Consider the following 19,595-nt stretch of genomic DNA (forward strand, 5'->3'; position numbering starts at 1 on the left):
TGCTATGTGTTTTCTGTATGGCAGCCTATAATATTTGTGCAATGATAATGACATGGCCAGCTACCTAACTCTGACATGACCAACAACACTTCGTAGAGACATAAAACATCATTTGCTGTCTGATAGATAGTGTTTCTGATGGCTGTGTGTGTGTGTGTGTGTGTGTGTGTGTGTGTGTGTGTGTGTGTGTGTGTGTGTGTGTGTGTGTGTGTGTGTGTGTGTGTGTGTGTGTGTGTGTGTGTGTGTGTGTGTGTGTGTGTGTGTGTGTGTGTGTGTGTGTGTGTGTGTGTGTGTGTGTGTGTGTGTGTGTGTGTGTTGTTCTATCGCAGTTGAAGGAACTGCCATTCTGATGTCTGTTTGGAATTCCTGTACAGTTTATCTTGTTGGATGGATGTCTTCCCTCCGCACTAGGCCACAGAGGCTCATGGACAATGTGTGTGTGTGTGTGTCTGTCTGTGTGTGTGTCTGTGTGTGTGATCATGCACGTGTGTGTAAAAGCTCACTGAGCACTTCAACAGGAGCAGATTAGCAAGCTCTCAGCCTGCTTATCTTTTATTGCCAAAGCATCTGCGTGTCTTTCAGTGCTCTCTGTTGTATTTCTCTTCTCCTTTGAGGTGCGTTCTTTAGATGTCCCTTTGCATAAGCTTTAGAAGTTCAAAAGGGGATTAAAAGGAGACTTCCTTATTGTCAACATCTCAGCTGCAAGGCCTAAACAAACATTAATGACCATAATTATTGTACGGTTAAGGTAATAATGTGGTGTGCTTCCTGCTTCCCTCGGATAGGAACGAGAAGAGCCACGGGCAGCAATGTGGTTAGGGAGTTAAGACTGCGCTCAGTGATTATCTGGGCTCCAACATACACAGTTTTGCTATGGGGAGACCCTGATTTGTAATGTGGTCTCAATCTACACAAACAAAAAAGAGCCAAATGGTTGTAAAAGACTGCTAACTCACAGAGCTGACTCTGTCTCTCTCTGCCTCTCTCTCTCTCTCTCTCTCTCTCTCTCTCTCTCTCTCTCTCTCTCTCTCTCTCTCTCTCTCTCTCTCTCTCTCTCTCTCTCTCTGCCTCTCTCTGCCTCTCTCTCTCTCTCTCTGCCTCTCTCTCTCTCTCTGCCTCTCTCTGCCTCTCTCTCTCTCTCTCTCTCTCTCTCTCTCTCTCTCTCTCTCTCTCTCTCTCTCTGCCTCTCTCTCTCTCTCTGCCTCTCTCTGCCTCTCTCTCTCTCTGCCTCTCTCTGCCACTCTCTCTTTCTCTCTGTCTCTCTCTCTCTCTCAATTCAATTCAAGGGGCATTGGAAACATGTGTTAACGTTGCCAAAGCAAGTGAGATAGATAATATACAAATGAACAGTAAACATTACACATACAGAAGTTTCAAAACAATAAAGACATTACAAATGTCATATTATATATATATATATACAGTGTTGTAACAATGTACAAATGATTAAAGTACACAAGGGAAAATAAATAAGCATAAATATGGGTTGTATTTACAATGGTGTTTGTTCTTCACTGGTTGCCCTTTTCTTGTGGCAACAGGTCACACATCTTGCTGCTGTGATGGCACACTGTGGTATTTTACCCAGTAGATATGGGAGTTTATCAAAATTGGATTTGTTTTCGAATTCTTTGTGGATCTGTGTAATCTGAGGGAAATATGTCTCTCTAATATGGTCATACATTGGGCAGGAGGTTAGGAAGTGCAGCTCAGGTTCCACCTCATTTTGTGGGCAGTGAGCACATAGCCTGTCTTCTCTTGAGAGCCATGTCTGCCTACGGCGGCCTTTCTCAATAGCAAGGCTATGCTCACTGAGTCTGTACATAGTCAAAGCTTTCCTTAAGTTTGGGTCAGTCACAGTGGTCAGGTATTCTGCCACTGTGTACTCTCTGTTTAAGGCCAAATAGCATTCTAGTTTGCTCTGTTTTTTTGTTAATTCTTTCCAATGTGTCAAGTAATGATCTTTTTGTTTTCTCATGATTTGGTTGGGTCTAATTGTGCTGTTGTCCTGGGGCTCTGTGGGGTGTGTTTGTGTTTGTGAACAGAGCCCCAGGACCAGCTTGCTTAGGGGACTCTTCTCCAGGTTCATCTCTCTGTAGGTGATGGCTTTGTTATGGAAGGTTTTGGAATCGCTTCCTTTTAGGTGGTTGTAGAATTTAACGGCTCTTTTCTGGATTTTGATAATTAATGGGTATCGGCCTAATTCTGCTCTCTCTGCCTCTCTCTCTCTCTCTCTGCCTCTCTGCCTCTCTCTCTATCTGCCTCTCTCTCTCTCTGCCTCTCTATCTCTCAAGGTTTGGGGAACTCTGCTTGTGAAATGTTTGGTCATTTAAGGGCACCATTAGTTTATTTATAGCCACGGGTTCACAGTAAATCATTAGCAAACAGACAGGGATGTCAGTCTTCCTTCACCATAAGATATGACCCACCAGAGGAACGCTTCTCATAGGACGCTGTCAGGATGCAGGATTGGCCAGCGTGTGTGTGTGTGTGTGTGTGTGTGTGTGTGTGTGTGTGTGTGTGTGTGTGTGTGTGTGTGTGTGTGTGTGTGTGTGTGTGTGTGTGTGTGTGTGTGTGTGTGTGTGTGTGTGTGTGTGTGTGTGTGTGTGTGTGTGTGTGTGTGTGTGTGTGTGTGTGTGTGTTTGTGTGGGGGGCTGAGATTGCCTTGACAGGCATTAGAGAATTCTCACACCTCTGTCCACACATTCCTGTACTGACTGACAATAAGCTGTTGTCCCAATACATCTCAACTACAGGGACTTCGGACCACACAGCGTTTGATCAGCACACAGAGGACAAATGAACTCTAGTCAAGGACCTCTTGTCTGTCCCCACAGTGAGCCATGATGGAACTCAGAACCATCTAACAACAGATGTACTGACTCAGCTAGAAAGCTTGAATGCTACTCCATATGCAAGTAAAGAAACAACCTATGACATTGTGCGAACATTTAACATTACTCTATGCACATGTGGGTTTGAAATGGAGCACGCTCAAATATCTGAATGAGAAACTCTCACACATGTTGAGTGTGTTTGAATGACACAGCTTGATTGTATTAGCAGTATATTGTGTCGAATGATATCTCCTTGGAAGACATTCCACAAGATCACTGTAAAAAGGAGCAGATCGGAGTCATGATACCAGCACCACAGAGCCTGTAGTATTAATGGAAGAGAACAAGGGGTAAACAACCAGGCAGCAACAAGCTGGAAACCATTTCAGAGGAGAGAAAAAAGAAAGAGAGAAAATGTGAAGAGAATGAAAACAGTTCTCATACCCGACTGACTCTGTCAGCATCGTCATTTAATTGGGAGGACCTGTTTACATTCACATGCAAAGTAATGACTGCAATTTAAGGCCAAGCATCTGTCTGTGGAGTGATGAAAATAGTGTGCTTTGGCTTTACCCTTTAGCTTGAACCTGTTTTACACTGACTCTGAACCTGAAAACAAGAGTTTGCCGGGCTCTTCCTCATCAATGTGTATGGCATATGTAAGCTATATTATGTAGCTAGCTTCCCCTGTTCCTTATGCCTTGCTTCCAGCTACATTGGCCCCAGCAGATGAACAACATGACTGAAGTTAGGACATGGTTTAGTTTTTCTCACTAGAAAATAAGTCATCAAAGCACTACTGGGTCTGTCTTAAAGCTGGGTATGTCACAAAGCTGGGTCTGTCTTAAAGCTGGGTCTGTCTTAAAGCTGGGTCTGTCTTAAAGCTGGGTCTGTCTTAAAGCGGGGTCTGTCTTAAAGCGGGGTCTGTCTTAAGGCAGGGTCTGTCTTAAAGCTGGGTCTGTCATAAAGCTGGGTCTGTCTTAAAGCTGGGTCTGTCTTAAAGCGGGGTCTGTCTTAGGGCAGGGTCTGTCTTAAGGCAGGGTCTGTCTTAAAGCTGGGTCTGTCATAAAGCTGGGTCTGTCTTAAAGCTGGGTCTGTCTTAGGGCGGGGTCTGTCTTAAAGCGGGGTCTGTCTTAAAGCTGGTTCTGTCTTAAAGCTGGGTCTGTCTTAAGGCTGGGTCTGTCTTAAAGCTGGGTCTGTCATAAAGCTGGGTCTGTCTTAAAGCTGGGTCTGTCTTAGGGCGGGGTCTGTCTTAAAGCGGGGTCTGTCTTAAAGCTGGTTCTGTCTTAAAGCTGGGTCTGTCTTAAGGCTGGGTCTGTCTTAAAGCGGGGTCTGTCTTAAAGCTGGGTCTGTCTTAAAGCGGGGTCTGTCTTAAGGCAGGGTCTGTCTTAAAGCTGGGTCTGTCTTAAAGCTGGGTCTGTCTTAAGGCAGGGTCTGTCTTAAAGCTGGGTTTGTCTTAAAGCTGAGTCTATCTTAAAGCTGGGTTTGTCTTAAAGCTGGGTCTGTCTTAAAGCTGGGTCTGTCTTAAAGCAGGGTCTGTCTTAAAGCTGGGTCTGTCTTAACGCTGGGTCTGTCTTAAAGCTGGGTCTGTCTTAAAGCTGGGTCTGTCTTAAAGCTGGGTCTGTCTTAAGGCAGGGTCTGTCTTAAAGCTGGGTCTGTCTTAAAGCTGGGTCTGTCTTAAAGCTGGGGCTGTCTTAAGGCAGGGTCTGTCTTAAAGCTGGGTCTGTCTTAAAGCTGGGTCTGTCTTAAAGCTGGGTCTGTCTTAAGGCTGGGTCTGTCTTAACGCTGGGTCTGTCTTAAAGCTGGGTCTGTCTTAAAGCTGGTTCTGTCTTAAAGCTGGGTCTGTCTTAAGGCAGGGTCTGTCTTAAAGCTGGGTCTGTCTTAACGCTGGGTCTGTCTTAAAGCTGGGTCTGTCTTAAAGCTGGGTCTGTCTTAAAGCTGGGTCTGTCTTAAGGCAGGGTCTGTCTTAAAGCTGGGTCTGTCTTAAAGCTGGGTCTGTCTTAAGGCAGGGTCTGTCTTAAAGCTGGGTCTGTCTTAAAGATGGCCCTTTGTTGGACCGCTGGGACATCTACAAAGTCAGGGAGAGAAAATGAACTTACTGAAAGGTTAGAGAGACTTCCTTTATGGTTGAGAGAGAAAAATGTCTTACAAAACAGAGGGGAATGATTCAACTAAAGAAGGGAGAAGCTCCAAAGCTCCACAGTTTACAATGGATTTGGGTTCAGTTTTGCTTACATTGCAGTTTGTAGGCTATAAAAACTGAGGTTCTGGCTTTCCTTCCTTCCCCAGATGTCAACGAGTGCTCGACAGCTAACGGCGGCTGTGAGGGACATTGCTGCAACACCATTGGAAGCTTCTACTGCAAGTGCCCCGAGGGCAGACGACTGGGCCCTGATGACAAGGCCTGTCAGGGTGAGAAAGAGGGCGAGCTGGGCCTCCCGGGTGGGTGTGGTGGTCAGGAGGGCAGTCAACTGGGCCCTGATGACAAGGCCTGTCAGGGTGAGAAAGAGGGCGCGCTGGGCCTCCTGGGTGGGTGTGGTGGTCAGGAGGGCAGTCGACTGGGCCCTGATGACAAGGCCTGTCAGGGTGAGAAAGAGGGCGCGCTGGGCCTCCTGGGTGGATGTGGTGGTCAGGAGGGCAGTCGACTGGGCCCTGATGACAAGGCCTGTCAGGGTGAGAAAGAGGGCGAGCTGGGCCTCCTGGGTGGGTGTGGTGGTCAGGAGGGCAGTCGACTGGGCCCTGATGACAAAGCCTGTCAGGGTGAGAAAGAGGGCGAGCTGGGCCTCCTGGGTGGGTGTGGTGGTCAGGAGGGCAGTCGACTGGGCCCTGATGACAAGGCCTGTCAGGGTGAGAAAGAGGGTGAGCTGGGCCTCCTGGGTGGGTGTGGTGGTCAGGAGGGCAGTCGACTGGGCCCTGATGACAAGGCCTGTCAGGGTGAGAAAGAGGGCGCGCTGGGCCTCCTGGGTGGGTGTGGTGGTCAGGAGGGCAGTCGACTGGGCCCTGATGACAAGGCCTGTCAGGGTGAGAAAGAGGGCGCGCTGGGCCTCCTGGGTGGGTGTGGTGGTCAGGAGGGCAGTCGACTGGATGTCATAAGGTGAATGCACCAATTTGTAAGTCGCTCTGGATAAGAGCGTCTGCTAAATGACTTAAATGTAATGTAAATGTAAATGACTGGGCCCTGATGACAAGGCCTGTCAGGGTGAGAAAGAGGGCGAGCTGGGCCTCCTGGGTGGGTGTGGTGGTCAGGAGGGCAGTCGACTGGGCCCTGATGACAAGGCCTGTCAGGGTGAGAAAGAGGGTGAGCTGGGCCTCCTGGGTGGGTGTGGTGGTCAGGAGGGCAGAGAAGGACTTAAACCTTAAAACCCCCCCAAAATTAAAATGCTCCTAGTTCTTCCGCAAATGTCCTCTTGCAGGCTCTGTGCTGTGCTGTTTTCTCCTCTTCAGAAAGAGACAGGAAGAGTCAGAGACACAAAAGAGCTTAGCAGACCACACACACACACAGGGAACACAATCTGAACAGGGGTGGAGATCTGGTCAACCAGTGAAATCAAAACCCTGCCTATTTGTTCTGACAGAAGCATGCTGAATTAGCTGAGTTGTCTGCGTTAGCTGACAGGGCTATGGCCCTGTTGCTCTGAGGGGGTGCAGGTGTCAACAGGTGCCCTTAGCCTTTGAGCCCTGACATGGGACGGTGTCACCATCTAGTGAGAGTTTGATCACTGGACACCAGTGAAGAGATAAACTGAAGACGTTCCAACAAACCCTTTTGATTCTGGAACAGACCATTCCAGGGTTAAATGTTTCTGTTTGCAACCCTCCACAAAGGATGGTCTTAATCCTCGGAGAGTGGAGTTTTGGAGTTGAGATGCGGGGGATGGGCGGTCACCTCCCCAAACAGCTGTCAGCCTCTCAGGCAGACCCAGTCTTTTCTGATCAGGTCAAGACTGCCACACGATAACATTCAGACGATATTCAACCCCCAACCCAACTCCCAGAGTCTCAGCCTTACGCTTGAATGAAAGATGTGCTTTGTATCCTGCTGAAATCCTCTCACACGACGAACCTTAAATATGTTACCTTCCAAACTTCCACTGCAACTATTACCATTCAGGTATCCTTACTCAGCGAGGCAGCTGATTGGTCTAAATGGATTGGCATGTGACTTTTCAGTCCTTGAACCTCACAATCTATGCGCCGGTTACGAAAAGGCTCCTTACACGGCAGACGACCCTCCTCTTTGACCCGCTCTTAGCCTCTTCTAGTGGAGGTTACCTAATTAAAGTAGCATTTAGTTCATTATTAGAACATTCCCACGAGCTGAGACTGCTGTGATGAATAGAGAATGCCCTTAACCCCAGATCTGGTATCAGATTACCTTTGGTCCAATCATAAAATAAACCATTAGGGGGAGTGAAAATACATCTGACTCTGTATCAGTGCTACTGTCATCACCAGTAGTTGCCTGCAGTGCAAATCCCACTAGGGATTAGCAGGAACCAGAAAGTAGTTGAAACAGCTCGACTCGTTTGTGTTCTCCAAATGGGTCGTCGACGTTGACTGTCCTTGGAGGAGCACTCAGGTATGTTGTCTCCTCGTCATGCCTCTGCTCCCTAGAACATGGAACAACATGGAACATATGTTTAGATGTACCAGAATGGTTCTGGAATGGTCCTAAACACTCAGTTCTGCTGCATAGCAGACAACCTGTGTTGAAAGAGTGTCAGTGGTGAATCATCAATACTAGGGCTAGAGGAATTCCTGACCATATGACCTGACCAGGAAGAACTCTGCACTCCAATTCAGAGGGCTAGAAGTAGGGTCCATGAGGTTTTCCTAATTGGGTCATGTGGTCAGAACATACTCCTGGTCCTAGTCATTAGAGTTAACAGCAAAGCGCTGTACGCAAACTTCCACTGATGAAGAGAATGTGTGTCCAATTGGTGATTCAACATTAATGGTTGATTGAATTGTATCAAAGTGGTGAGTTAGTCTATGAAATGGTCATAAACATTGTGTTCCTGAAACAGTCTCTCGTGAAGTCATCACTTCCATCATCAAGCCAACCTTCTTATTGTGTCAGCGTCCAACTATGAGATTGTTGTCAAACAAAAAAATAACTTCAGTGCCGGAACATTTTTACTGCATTCCTAAATGTGACACGGTCATGGGTCATGACAAGTATCGCTATAACTTGGGCCTTTAACACTCTCCTCTGGAACACCCATGAAAACACTACATCCCAAATAGCATCCTACTCCCTATTTAGTGCACTACTTTTGACCAGGCCCCATAGAGCTCTGGTCAAAAGTAGTGCACTATATAGGGAATAGGTTGCCATTTGGGACACATCCACTGTAACACACATATTAGTCTCCTGATGAATGTGGCCATTTTGTGGTTCATGTCTGTTAGAGTGCTCAAGTCACAAATGTTGTCTAAAGGTTTGTGTATTATTCCATCATAATAAAGCATTCCTTCAAACTTCCTTCATCAATGCCCATAGAGGGAATTCACTGGCACAAGCTCCTATTAAAATGAACTTGTTCTGCAGCACACTTGCTTTGAGAGTGTTTGAGAATATTGGCTCAAAGTCTGAACATTTTCACATAGTTTTTGAGCCCAGGTTTGATTGTCTGTCCATCTGTCTCCTCCGTAGACGCGAATGAGTGTGAGGAGCTGAATGGCGGCTGCCAGCAGACCTGTGTGAACACGGCAGGCTCCTACCACTGTGAGTGCAGTCAGGGCTTCCGCATGCACACTGATGGAAGGACCTGCATTGGTGAGTAATGACCATGTGAGACCAGATTCGATCCCGGTCGTCAGCACAACTCAAGATTATGTTATCCCTCTGAGTTAAAGTTAGCCCTCTGAGTTAAAGTTATCCCTCTGAGTTACAGTTAGCCCTCTGAGTTGAAGTTATCCCTCTGAGTTAAAGTTAGCCCTCTGAGTTAAAGTTATCCCTCTGAGCTACAGTTAGCCCTCTGAGTTGAAGTTAGCCCTCTGAGTTAAAGGCATTGGTTTAGGCATTGAAAGCCAATACTCCAATATTCAGGTCTCAGTCAAGGTTACTCATTATACAAGCATAGTTCACCAAACAATCTCCTCCACACGTTTTCCAACATCTGTTCCGTAGCTTACTACCTAATTCATTTTTAGTAGGTTTTGCTTCTTGCCATTTCGAATGACGCTACTTTTTGGTTTGCGCCTGCGTAGCTAACATCTGGTGCTGCCTTTGAAACTCCAGGAGACGGGACCGCGATTCACACTTCCACCAACGGAGAAAGTGTCTCTGTTTTGTGTCTCCAGCACCCAGTTCCAACGTGAGAGAACACAGCTACTCAACCACACGACTACCAGTTGGTCTGAAGTGATGGGAAACTACATCAAGTGCTCGAGGCTCCATTAGGAGGACAAGAGAAGGATTTAGATTCCCAACGTTGGAAATGAAGAGTGTTTATGTAGGTCCAACCTATTGGCACAGGAGCTGGACAAACAAAATAACTTTGAAAAAAGGTCATGCCCAACTCACTATTTGCTGCTCCCTATAATCAATAAAACCTGATCAAATATCACTTGTGTGGGAGCATTAGTGTTAGTGAAGACAAAGTCCACTGTTGTCTCCAGCCCTGTGGGTGTAGACTCAGGATTGGTGGGTGGTGGTTGAGGGATGAGGGGGATGAGAGGGGAGGTGTCTCTGCTTGGCTTCCTAATTGCGTCTGCTGAAGTCATCACAGTTAAAGCTAACCTTTCCCCCTCCAGTTTTACAGGCCGTCTGTGTAATCTGGTCTGTCTTTAAGGCACCCTGAAGGCCCAGCACTGACTTCCTTACTCAGCACAGGAGTAAATCATAAGAGGGATACTCACAGATGGAAAGAGCATTAGAACCCAACCAGGGGCACCCTCTGGAGAAAGCTGGAACCTGGAACCATCATTATCCAATTTCCAGTCTTTAGAGCTTTCTGTAATCACAAGTTCCCATTATGGTGTTGTGAAAAGATGGAGCTGGCCCAACAGTGTTGTAGCCCACAATATGGTTCTTCCTTCTTTGGATTCACACTTTAGTGACAGGTCTCTAGGAAGGGTTACTCGTTTATTCACCAAATGTTGATCAAAGACAACATTAGCGAAAGTACAGATGTAGGATCTTAATTTGAGTTAGTTTGCTACAGCATGAAAATAATCCTGCAGCAACAGAAAATGTGATTATAATTCATGGTCATTTTTGTAAGGGGTTGATACATTTTTTGTTAGGGCAAATCAAGTCTGAAATTTCAAAGTGGAAATTGCAAACTTTAGAAGCCTTTTTAAATCTCAAATACAATACAAGTTTGCTATTCCTGCTGTGCATAAAATTCAGCGACAAAAGAGTGATTACATTAAGATCCTACATTTGTAACTACCTCAGCTTGCTGTCGAATACCTCTCTCCTCCTGACAGTTGCCACATCATTTCATTTGCACACAGAAATATTTTTCTCTAGTCTGTCATGTGTGAAGTTGTTCATTTCTTGTGTCTGTCTTTCTGTCTGTCCCAACTATGAAGCTGTGAACTCCTGCTCGGTGAAGAATGGTGGCTGTGAACAGAAGTGTGTGGACATGGGCAACGACCACTACAAGTGCGAGTGTCGTACGAACTACCAGCTGAAGAGGGATGGGAAGCACTGCGAGTGTGAGTCTTGACTACACTGGATATGGTGCTCTGACAGTTACAACAATAGTGTCTTTATGTTAGAATGGAGAGCAAAGAGTTACATATAAAGAACAGGAGGAAGGTTTCCGTTTTGACATGACCAGGACATGACTAAGTAAAACTTTCTTAGCAAATTGACACTGAGTTACATGAAGGTCATGAAGTCACATGCTGTGCTGACTGTGGCCTGGTCTGTCTGCCCTCTGTGGTTGTCTGCCCTGTCTGTCTGTCTGTCTGTCTGTCTGTCTGTCTGTCTGTCTGTCTGTCTGTCTGTCTGTCTGTCTGTCTGTCTGTCTGTCTGTCTGTCTGTCTGTCTGTCTGTCTGTCTGTCTGTCTGTCTGTCTGTCTGTCTGTCTGTCTGTCTGTCTGTCTGTCTGTCTGTCTGTCTGTCTGTCTGTCTGTCTGTCTGTCTGTCTGTCTGTCTGTCAGTGAGGGACCCCTGTGTGGACAGGAATGGAGGCTGTGCTCAGCTATGTCATTCTGTGGACGGTGAAACTGAGTGCAGCTGCAGACCAGGGTACACACTGGCCAGAGACAGCCAGGGCTGTGAGGGTAAGAGCACACACGTGTACAGTATGTCTGGAAATGCGCTGATACACACACACACACACACACACACACACACACACACACACACACACACACACACACACACACACACACACACACACACACACACACACACACACACACACACACACACACACACACACACACACACACACACACACACACACACACACACACATAAACTATTGTTCTCATATTTCAATATGCTGTTACATGCAGACAACCTTCCCAGAAATGTCCACGAGTGAAAGAGACTTTTACGAACTTGTCTATAAATCTCCACCACCATGAACCCTCTTAAGAAAGCAAGCCTAGTCCATTAAAGCCCTCATTGAGAACTGGCCACTGACAAATCATAGCCATCACCTCTATCCAACTCATGAACTTTGTGAACATTGAGTTTTAATGGCGGTTTAACTGACACTCCGTTAATTGTCCCGGGGCCATTAGAGCTGAGGCTTTATGACCCAGCCCTCCGGGGTTGTATGTATGACTGGAGCTGTGTGTGGGGCCTAAAGCTGATTAATGCTATGGCTGGAAGTTACTACTATAACATGGGGTGGCTAGAAGTCTATAGGGTTCAGGCAACTTCATTAAACACAACACTCTGTGAGTGTGTGTGTGTGTGTGCATGCCTTTGCGTGTGTGTGTGTGCATGCCTTTGCGTGTGTGTGTGTGTGCATGCCTTTGCGTGTGTGTGTGTGTGCATGCCTTTGCGTGTGTGTGTGTGTGTGTGTGTGTGTGTGTGTGTGTGTGTGTGTGTGTGTGTGTGTGTGTGTGTGTGTGTGTGTGTGTGTGTGTGTGTGTGTGTGTGTGTGTGTGTGTGTGTGTGTGTGTGTGTGTGTGTGTGTGTGTGTGTGTGAGTGCGTGCATGCCTTTGTGTGTGTGTGTGTTTGCAGTATGCTTCATAATAACCCAAAGCAGCCCACCACCAGGCTTGTGCTTTAGCATTACTATGATGAAAGGTCAAGAGCAGATCACTGACCCACAAGTCAATTTCTTAACCAGAGGCATTTTCCCCGCATCGAAAACAGAGGAAGTGGTCATGTTGTACCTAGCTTATATTTGTAGCCTCATTCATAGCCTCATATCAATAGAAATGGGATCCCTGTAATATAATCTCTGCTTGTGCTTTGTGACTGTGCCCTATTGACTTACAATATCTCATGCTATGCTTTGTAGACATAGATGAGTGCAGCTCGGGCCAGGCCATGTGTGCCCATCGCTGTGTCAACACCCTGGGCTCTTTCAGCTGTGTGTGTAACCCTGGCTTTGAGCTGGGCGCTGACGGAAAACAGTGCTACCGTGAGTATACATGATCATTTACACTAGAGTCATTTAGCAGATGCTCTTCTTACCCAAAGTGACTTACATTCAGTAAATTCAACTAAAGCAGGCAGTTGTGTAATATCATGGTTAGGGCCAAAAATAAGCCTGGGTCCCTCGTCGTAGGCTTATAACTAAGGTCAGGAGTTTGTCCTGGTCAGGTGACATGATCAGGAAAATCTCCCTGACCCTAATTTCCGTATGTTCATGTGACGCTAACGTGTGGAAGATGGCTAACGTGTGAAAGATGGCTAATGTTTTGGTGTATTGCAAACGGATACTGTTGTTGGGTGCTTCACTTGACTGGTTGTTTCCTCCTATTTGCAGGCATTGAGATGGAGATCGTGAACAGCTGTGAGAAGAACAATGGAGGATGCTCCCACCACTGTGAACACACCACCAACGGACCCCTCTGCTCCTGTAACCAAGCATACCAACTGGCTGAGGACAGGAAGACCTGTGTGGGTGGGTACTCTCTGTTGGGTCATCATTGTCAGAGTTTTTCCTGGTCAGGTCAAAAGGTAAGGAAAAACTCCTGGTTTAGTCATTCTCGTTTAGTCAATTTCGTTCTTTAGTCTCTTGTTAATTAAGCACCAAATATATACAGTACCAGTCAAAAGGTTTTTCTTTATTTTCACTATTTTCGACATTGTAGAATAATAGTGAAGACATCAAAACTCTAAAATAACACATGGAATCAGTAACCAAAAAAGTGTTTAACAAATTCTTCAAAGTAACCACCTTTTGCTTTGATGACACCTTTGCACACTCTTGGCATTCTCTCAATCAACAGGTGTGCCCTGTTAAAAGTTCATTTCTGGAATTTATTTCCTTCTTATGCATTTGAGCTGTGTTGTGTTGTGACAAGGTAGGGTTGGTATACAGAAGACAGCTCAAAGTCCATATTATGGCAAGAACAGCTGAAATAAGCAGAGAGAAACGAACAGTCCATCATCCTCTACGGCAGGTATTCCCAAACTGGGGGAGGCGCAATGCCGTCAGGGGTACGCCAAATAAAAATGTGATTCACATTAAAAAATAGATATTATTATACAATTATTCATTTATTTTTTCTTCACATTTTCAAACAGTACATTTATATTTTCCAACGGGGCTATACATTTGGGTGAGTTTTTTCTCTCACCTGAGTAGCCTCGTTTCACTGCCAAAAATAAAATTCAACCATCTGGTGTTCAGCGAAATAACAACACAATGTTAAATACAGGGAGCCTGTATTTGACAAATAAGCCACGGGAGTTTTTTGAGCGAGAATAAAGACAACTTTCAAGTAGTAAGACATGTATAACAACAACAGATACCATTAATAAGAAGGGGCTAGAAGCGTCTTATATGTGTCAGGACCCGGTTACGAACCCGGGTCTCCGGAGTGAGAAACAGTCACTAAACCAACTGAGCCACGAATAGTCAGCAGAACCCAGAAGATGAGGCAGACACAGCAGTACTTGAGACGGTGTATTTAATGAAGTAAAAAGTGAAGTTCTTCAGGAAAACATGTAACTCCACAACCTCAAAAGGAATTCCACAAGAACAAAGGTAATCCTCCAAGACAAAAAGGTAAATCCACAAGGTGGAAGGTATAGCACAAAAAGCCTCAAAAGATACTCAAAAACAAACAAACAAGAACAAAAAACAGAATTCCACAAGAGAGTCCACCGGGATCAACAAGAGTTCTCAGAGTACTAGGGCTGGGTGCTAACATACAAACACAGAGCAAAGAACTGAGTAAAACAAAGGGTTTAAATACAATCAGGGGAAACGAGGCACAGGTGCAAATAATAATGGGGATCAAGGGAAAACAAAAGGTCAAAAGGCACAATGGGGGCATCTAGTGACCAAAAACCGGAACAACCCTGGCCAAATCCTGACAATATGGTGAGCTAGGACAGGCAAGCCCCATACTATTGTGGAGGACTTCATTCTTTCTGCTGCCGCGGGTATGGCTGGGATGGACAATGCTGGGGGAAAAGGCCCACAAAACTATACAGACAATTACTTCATCAAACAACACATCAGTGACATGGCAGCAGATGTTTTGAAACAATGACTGCTTTGCACACAAACCAGTGAATTATATGCGTTACAGCTGGATGAGTCAACAGACGTGGCGGGCCTGGCAACGCTCCTGGTATATGTCTGTTACAGCTGGATGAGTCAACAGACGTGGCGGGCCTGGCAACGCTCCTGGTATATGTCTGTTACAGCTGGATGAGTCAACAGACGTGGCGGGCCTGGCAACGCTCCTGGTATATGTCTGTTACAGCTGGATGAGTCAACAGACGTGGCGGGCCTGGCAACGCTCCTGGTATATGTCTGTTACAGCTGGATGAGTCAACAGACGTGGCGGGCCTGGCAACGCTCCTGGTATATGTCTGTTACAGCTGGATGAGTCAACAGACGTGGCGGGCCTGGCAACTCTCCTGGTATATGTCTGTTACAGCTGGATGAGTCAACAGACGTGGCGGGCCTGGCAACGCTCCTGGTATATGTCTGTTACAGCTGGATGAGTCAACAGACGTGGCGGGCCTGGCAACGCTCCTGGTATATGTCTGTTACAGCTGGATGAGTCAACAGACGTGGCGGGCCTGGCAACGCTCCTGGTATATGTCCGTTACGTTTATAGAGGGTCAATTAAGGAAGACATCCTCTTCTGAAAACCACTGGAAACCAGGACAACATGAGAGGATATTTTTTAGAGGTCGACCGATTATGATTTTTCAATGCCGATACCGTTACCGATTATTGGAGGACCAAAAAAAAGCTGATACTGATGAATTAATTTATTTGTAATAATGACAATTATAACAATACTGATTGAACACTTTTATTTCAACTTAATATAATACATCAATAAAATCAATTTAGCCTCAAATAAATAATGAAACATGTTCAATTTGGTTTAAATAATGCAAAAACAAAGTGTTGGAGAAGAAAGTAAAAGTGCAATACGAGCCTTAGGTCGATAATATGGTCAAATCCGGAAACTATCATTTTGAAAATAAAACGTTTATTCTTTCAGTGAAATACGGAACCGTTCTGTATTTCATCTAACGGTTGGCATCCATAAGTCTAAATATTTCTGTTACATTGCATAACCTTCAATGTTATGTCATAATTACGTAAAATTCTGGCAAATTAGTTTGCAACGAGCCAGGCGGCCCAAACTGTTGCATATACCCTGAATCTGCGTGCAATGAACGCAAGAGAAGTGACACAATTTCCCTAGTTTAATATTGCCTGTTAACCTGGATTTCTGTTAACTAAATATGCAGGTTTCAAAAAATATACTTCTGTGTATTGATTTTAAGAAAGGCATTGATGTTTATGGTTAGGTACATTCTTGCAACGATTGTGCTTTTTTTGCAAATGGGCTTTTTTTATGTCATCCCCCATTTGGCGAAGTTGGCTGTCTTTGTTCGGAAGAAATGGTCTTCACACAGTTCGCAACGAGCCAGACAGCCCAAACTGCTGCATATACTCCGTTGCACAGAACGCAAGAGAAGTGGCACAATTTCCCTCGTTAAAAAAACATGTTAGCAGGCAATATTAACTAAACATGCAGGTTTAAAAATATATACTTGTGTATTGATTTTAAAGAAAGGCATTGATGTTTATGGTTGGGTACATTGGTGCAACGACAGTGCTTTTTTCGCGAATGGGCTTGTTAAATCATCACCTGTTTGGAGAAGTAGGCTATGATTCAATGAGAAATTAACAGGCACCGCATCGATTATATGCTAGATAAACTAGTAATATCACCAACGTGCGGGACAAAATTGAAGCTACGATTAAGAAGTTGGAGCACTTCTGCATTAACAAGGACAGCACACAGGTCTTTCCATCATTGTATGATTTTGTGTGCGCAAATGAACTCAAGCTTACAGACCATGTCAAATGTCATATAGCGAAGCACCTGAGTGAGCTGGGTTAGGGTTAGGGTTAGCGTAATTATGCAGGTACTTTCCCGAAAGGGACGACACAAACAACTAGATTCGTTATCCCTGTCATGCCTTGCCTCCAGTCCACTTACCAATATCTGAACAAGAAAGCCTCGTCAAAATTGCAGCAAGCGGTTCTGTGAACATTGAATTGAATCAGAAGCCACTGCCAGATTTCTGCTCAGAGCATCCTGCCTTGGCAAATCGCGCTGTTAAGACACTGATGCCCTTTGCAACCACGTACCTATGTGAGAGTGGATACTCCGCCCTCACTAGCATGAAAACTAAAGACAGGCACAGACTGTGTGTGGAAAATGATTTAAGACTGAGACTCTCTCCAGTACAAGCCAACATTGCAGAGTTATGTGCATCCTTTCAAGCACACCCTTCTCATTAACCTGTGGTGATTTATTCACAATTTCTGATGAACAATTAAGGTTGTAAAATGGCTAAATAAAGAGCAAAATTATTGATTATTATTCTATTATTATTTATGCCCTGGTCCTTTAATCCTATAAGAACTTTCTGTTATTTCCCACGAGCCATGTTGTGTTCAAAAACTCTCATTCTTATGTTAAATAAATGCATCGTATAGTGTCTGTGTGGTAGGCTTTCAATGATGGCAAAAAAACAACATTTGAGAGTGCGCTGACCTTGGTGCTAGAGGGGGTACGCAGCTGGAGGTTGAATGTTTGGGAACCACTGCTCTATGGGATTGCCAAGAAGGAGAGTGATGGATTGCTGTATAAGATGACCTGGCCTCCACAATCACCTGACCTCAACCCAATTGAGATGATTTGGGATGAGTTGGACCACGGAGAGAAGGAAAAGCAGAATCTAAAATATATTTTGAATTGTTTAAAACTTTTTTGGTTACTATATGATTCCATATGTGTTATTTCATAGTTTTGATGTCTTCTACAATGTAGAAAGTTTTGATCCGGTTGGAGCGAGTGGTCGCATCTGCACGTCGCTCCAACGGGTAGTATAACTTTTTCATTATATTTCATTATATCACAACGGTTTGATTTGTCTTATCTTAGCAATTTCTTCTCAGCTAGCTACATAGCCGTCTTTGTATCAAAGATAATTGCGTAATTATCGTATTTCGCCGTCTAACGTAGTCTTCACTAGCCAGCTAGCTAACGTCCACTGATTAGCTGCACTGAGAAACTTTACACTCAACTGAACGACTTGATTAGTTTAGTGTTAGCTACCTACATAGCTGTCTTTGCTGTCTTCGTATCATCGTATCCAAGATAATTGTGTTGTTTAGGTTTAGAGTGTGTAGTCTTAGAGTGATTATCTTAATTTACCGAGGTTAGCTAGCCAGCTATTTGTCGTCCTTAACGTAGGTGACTCTGCTAGCTAGCCAACAGCTAGCCAACGCTAGCCAACGTCTTCTGTATAGAACTCAACTACCCGGTCGCATTCACAGGTTGTATCACATTTTCACTTCATTTCATTACAGTACAACGGTTTGATTTGTTTGATCGTAGCTAGCTACTTAGCTAGCTACATAGCCGTCTTTGTATCAAAGATAATTGTGTAGTCTAGAGCGATTTTCTAGGTTCGCTAGCCATCTATTGTCGTTCTTTTAACGCAACGTAACGTAAACAACACTGCTAGCTAGCCTGCTAGCCCCCGAATAGCAACACTGCAGAAACTAGTACACTCAACGGAACGACTTGATTAGTGTAGTGTCAACAACGCAGCCACTGCCAGCTAGCCTACTTCAGCAGTACTGTATCATTTTAATCATTTTAGTCAATAAGATTCTTGCTACGTAGCTTAACTTTCTGAACATTCGAGACGTGTAGTCCACTTGTCAAATCTCCTTTGCATTAGCGTAGCCTCTTCTGTAGCCTGTCAACTATGTGTCTGTTTATCCCTGTTCTCTCCTCTCTGCACAGACCATACAAACGCTCCTCACCGCGTGGCCGCAGACCCTACTCTGGTGGTCCCAGCGCACACGACCCACGTGGAGTTCCAGGTCTCCGGTAGCCTCTGGAACTGCCAATCTGCGGTCAACAAGGCAGAGTTCATCTCAGCCTATGCCTCCCTCCAGTCCCTCGACTTCTTGGCACTGACGGAAACATGGATCACCACAGACAACACTGCTACTCCTACTGCTCTCTCTTCGTCCGCCCACACACCCGACTCTGGTCAGCGGGGTGGTGGCACCGGGATCCTCATCTCTCCCAAGTGGTCATTCTACCCATCTGTCTATCGCCTCCTTTGAATTCCATGCTGTCACAGTTACTAGCCCTTTCAGCTTAACATCCTTATCATTTATCGCCCTCCAGGTTCCCTCGGAGAGTTCATTGAGCTTGATGCCTTGATAAGCTCCTTTCCTGAGGACGGCTCACCTCTCACAGTTCTGGGCACTTTAACCTCCCCACGTCTACCTTTGACTCTTTCCTCTCTGCCTCCTTCTTTCCACTCCTCTCCTCTTTTGAACCCTCTCACCTTCCCCCCTACTCACAAGGCAGGCAATACGCTGGCCTCATCTTTACTAGATGCTGTTCTTCCACTAACCTCACTGCAACTCCCCTCCAAGTCTCCGACCATGCCTTGTATCCTTTTCCCTCTCGCTCTCATCAACACCTCCCACACTGCCCCTACTGGATGGTATCAAAATCCTATCATCTCTTCCCTCCGCTCAACCTATCTCCTGATTCTGCCTCCTCAACCCTCCTCTCCTCCCTCTCTGCATCCCTTGACTCTCTATGTCCCCTATCCTCCAGGCCGGCTTTCCCGCTTATGACTCATTGCGAGCTACAGAGACAGGGCTCCGGGCAAGAAATGGAGCAAAATTTCCCTGCGGACCTGGCATCCTTTCACTCCCTCCTCTCTACATTTTCCTCCTCTGTCTCTGCTGCTAAAGCCACTTTCTACCACGCTAAATTCCAAGCATCTGCCTCTAACCCTAGGAAGCTCTTTGCCACCTTCTCCTCCCTCCTGAATCCTCCGCCCCCTCCCCCCTCCTCCCCTCTCTGCAGATGACTTCCCACAACCATTTTGAAAAGAAGGTCGACATCCGATCCTCGTTTGCTAAGTCAAACGACACCGCTGGTTCTGCTCACACTGCCCTACCCTGTGCTCTGACCTCTTTCTCCCCTCTCTCTCCAGATGAAATCTCGCGTCTTGTGACGGCCGGCCGCCCAACAACCTGCCCGCTGACCCTATCCCTCCTCTCTTCTCCAGACCATTTCCG

The 19,595-nt window shown here is 45.6% G+C and overlaps 1 protein-coding gene across 3 annotated transcripts in view; it reads left to right on the forward strand.

Moving 5' to 3' along the window:
• LOC124006180 (multiple epidermal growth factor-like domains protein 6) overlaps positions 1 to 19,595 on the forward strand; it is a 103,435-nt gene that overhangs the window by 37,709 nt on the left and 46,131 nt on the right. For 2 of the 3 annotated variants that reach the window (XM_046316019.1, XM_046316020.1), the window contains exons 5-10: positions 5,127 to 5,249; positions 8,494 to 8,616; positions 10,380 to 10,505; positions 10,956 to 11,078; positions 12,279 to 12,401; positions 12,750 to 12,887. In XM_046316019.1, coding sequence (XP_046171975.1) covers positions 5,127 to 5,249; positions 8,494 to 8,616; positions 10,380 to 10,505; positions 10,956 to 11,078; positions 12,279 to 12,401; positions 12,750 to 12,887 — 756 coding nt within the window. Of the gene's footprint in view, positions 1 to 5,126; positions 5,250 to 8,493; positions 8,617 to 9,201; positions 9,296 to 10,379; positions 10,506 to 10,955; positions 11,079 to 12,278; positions 12,402 to 12,749; positions 12,888 to 19,595 lie in introns of those variants that run through there. The other variant, XM_046316021.1, reaches the window with a different exon arrangement.

This window comes from Oncorhynchus gorbuscha, linkage group LG19, assembly GCF_021184085.1.
Source record: "Oncorhynchus gorbuscha isolate QuinsamMale2020 ecotype Even-year linkage group LG19, OgorEven_v1.0, whole genome shotgun sequence".
Classification (NCBI taxonomy): Eukaryota; Metazoa; Chordata; class Actinopteri; order Salmoniformes; family Salmonidae; genus Oncorhynchus; species Oncorhynchus gorbuscha.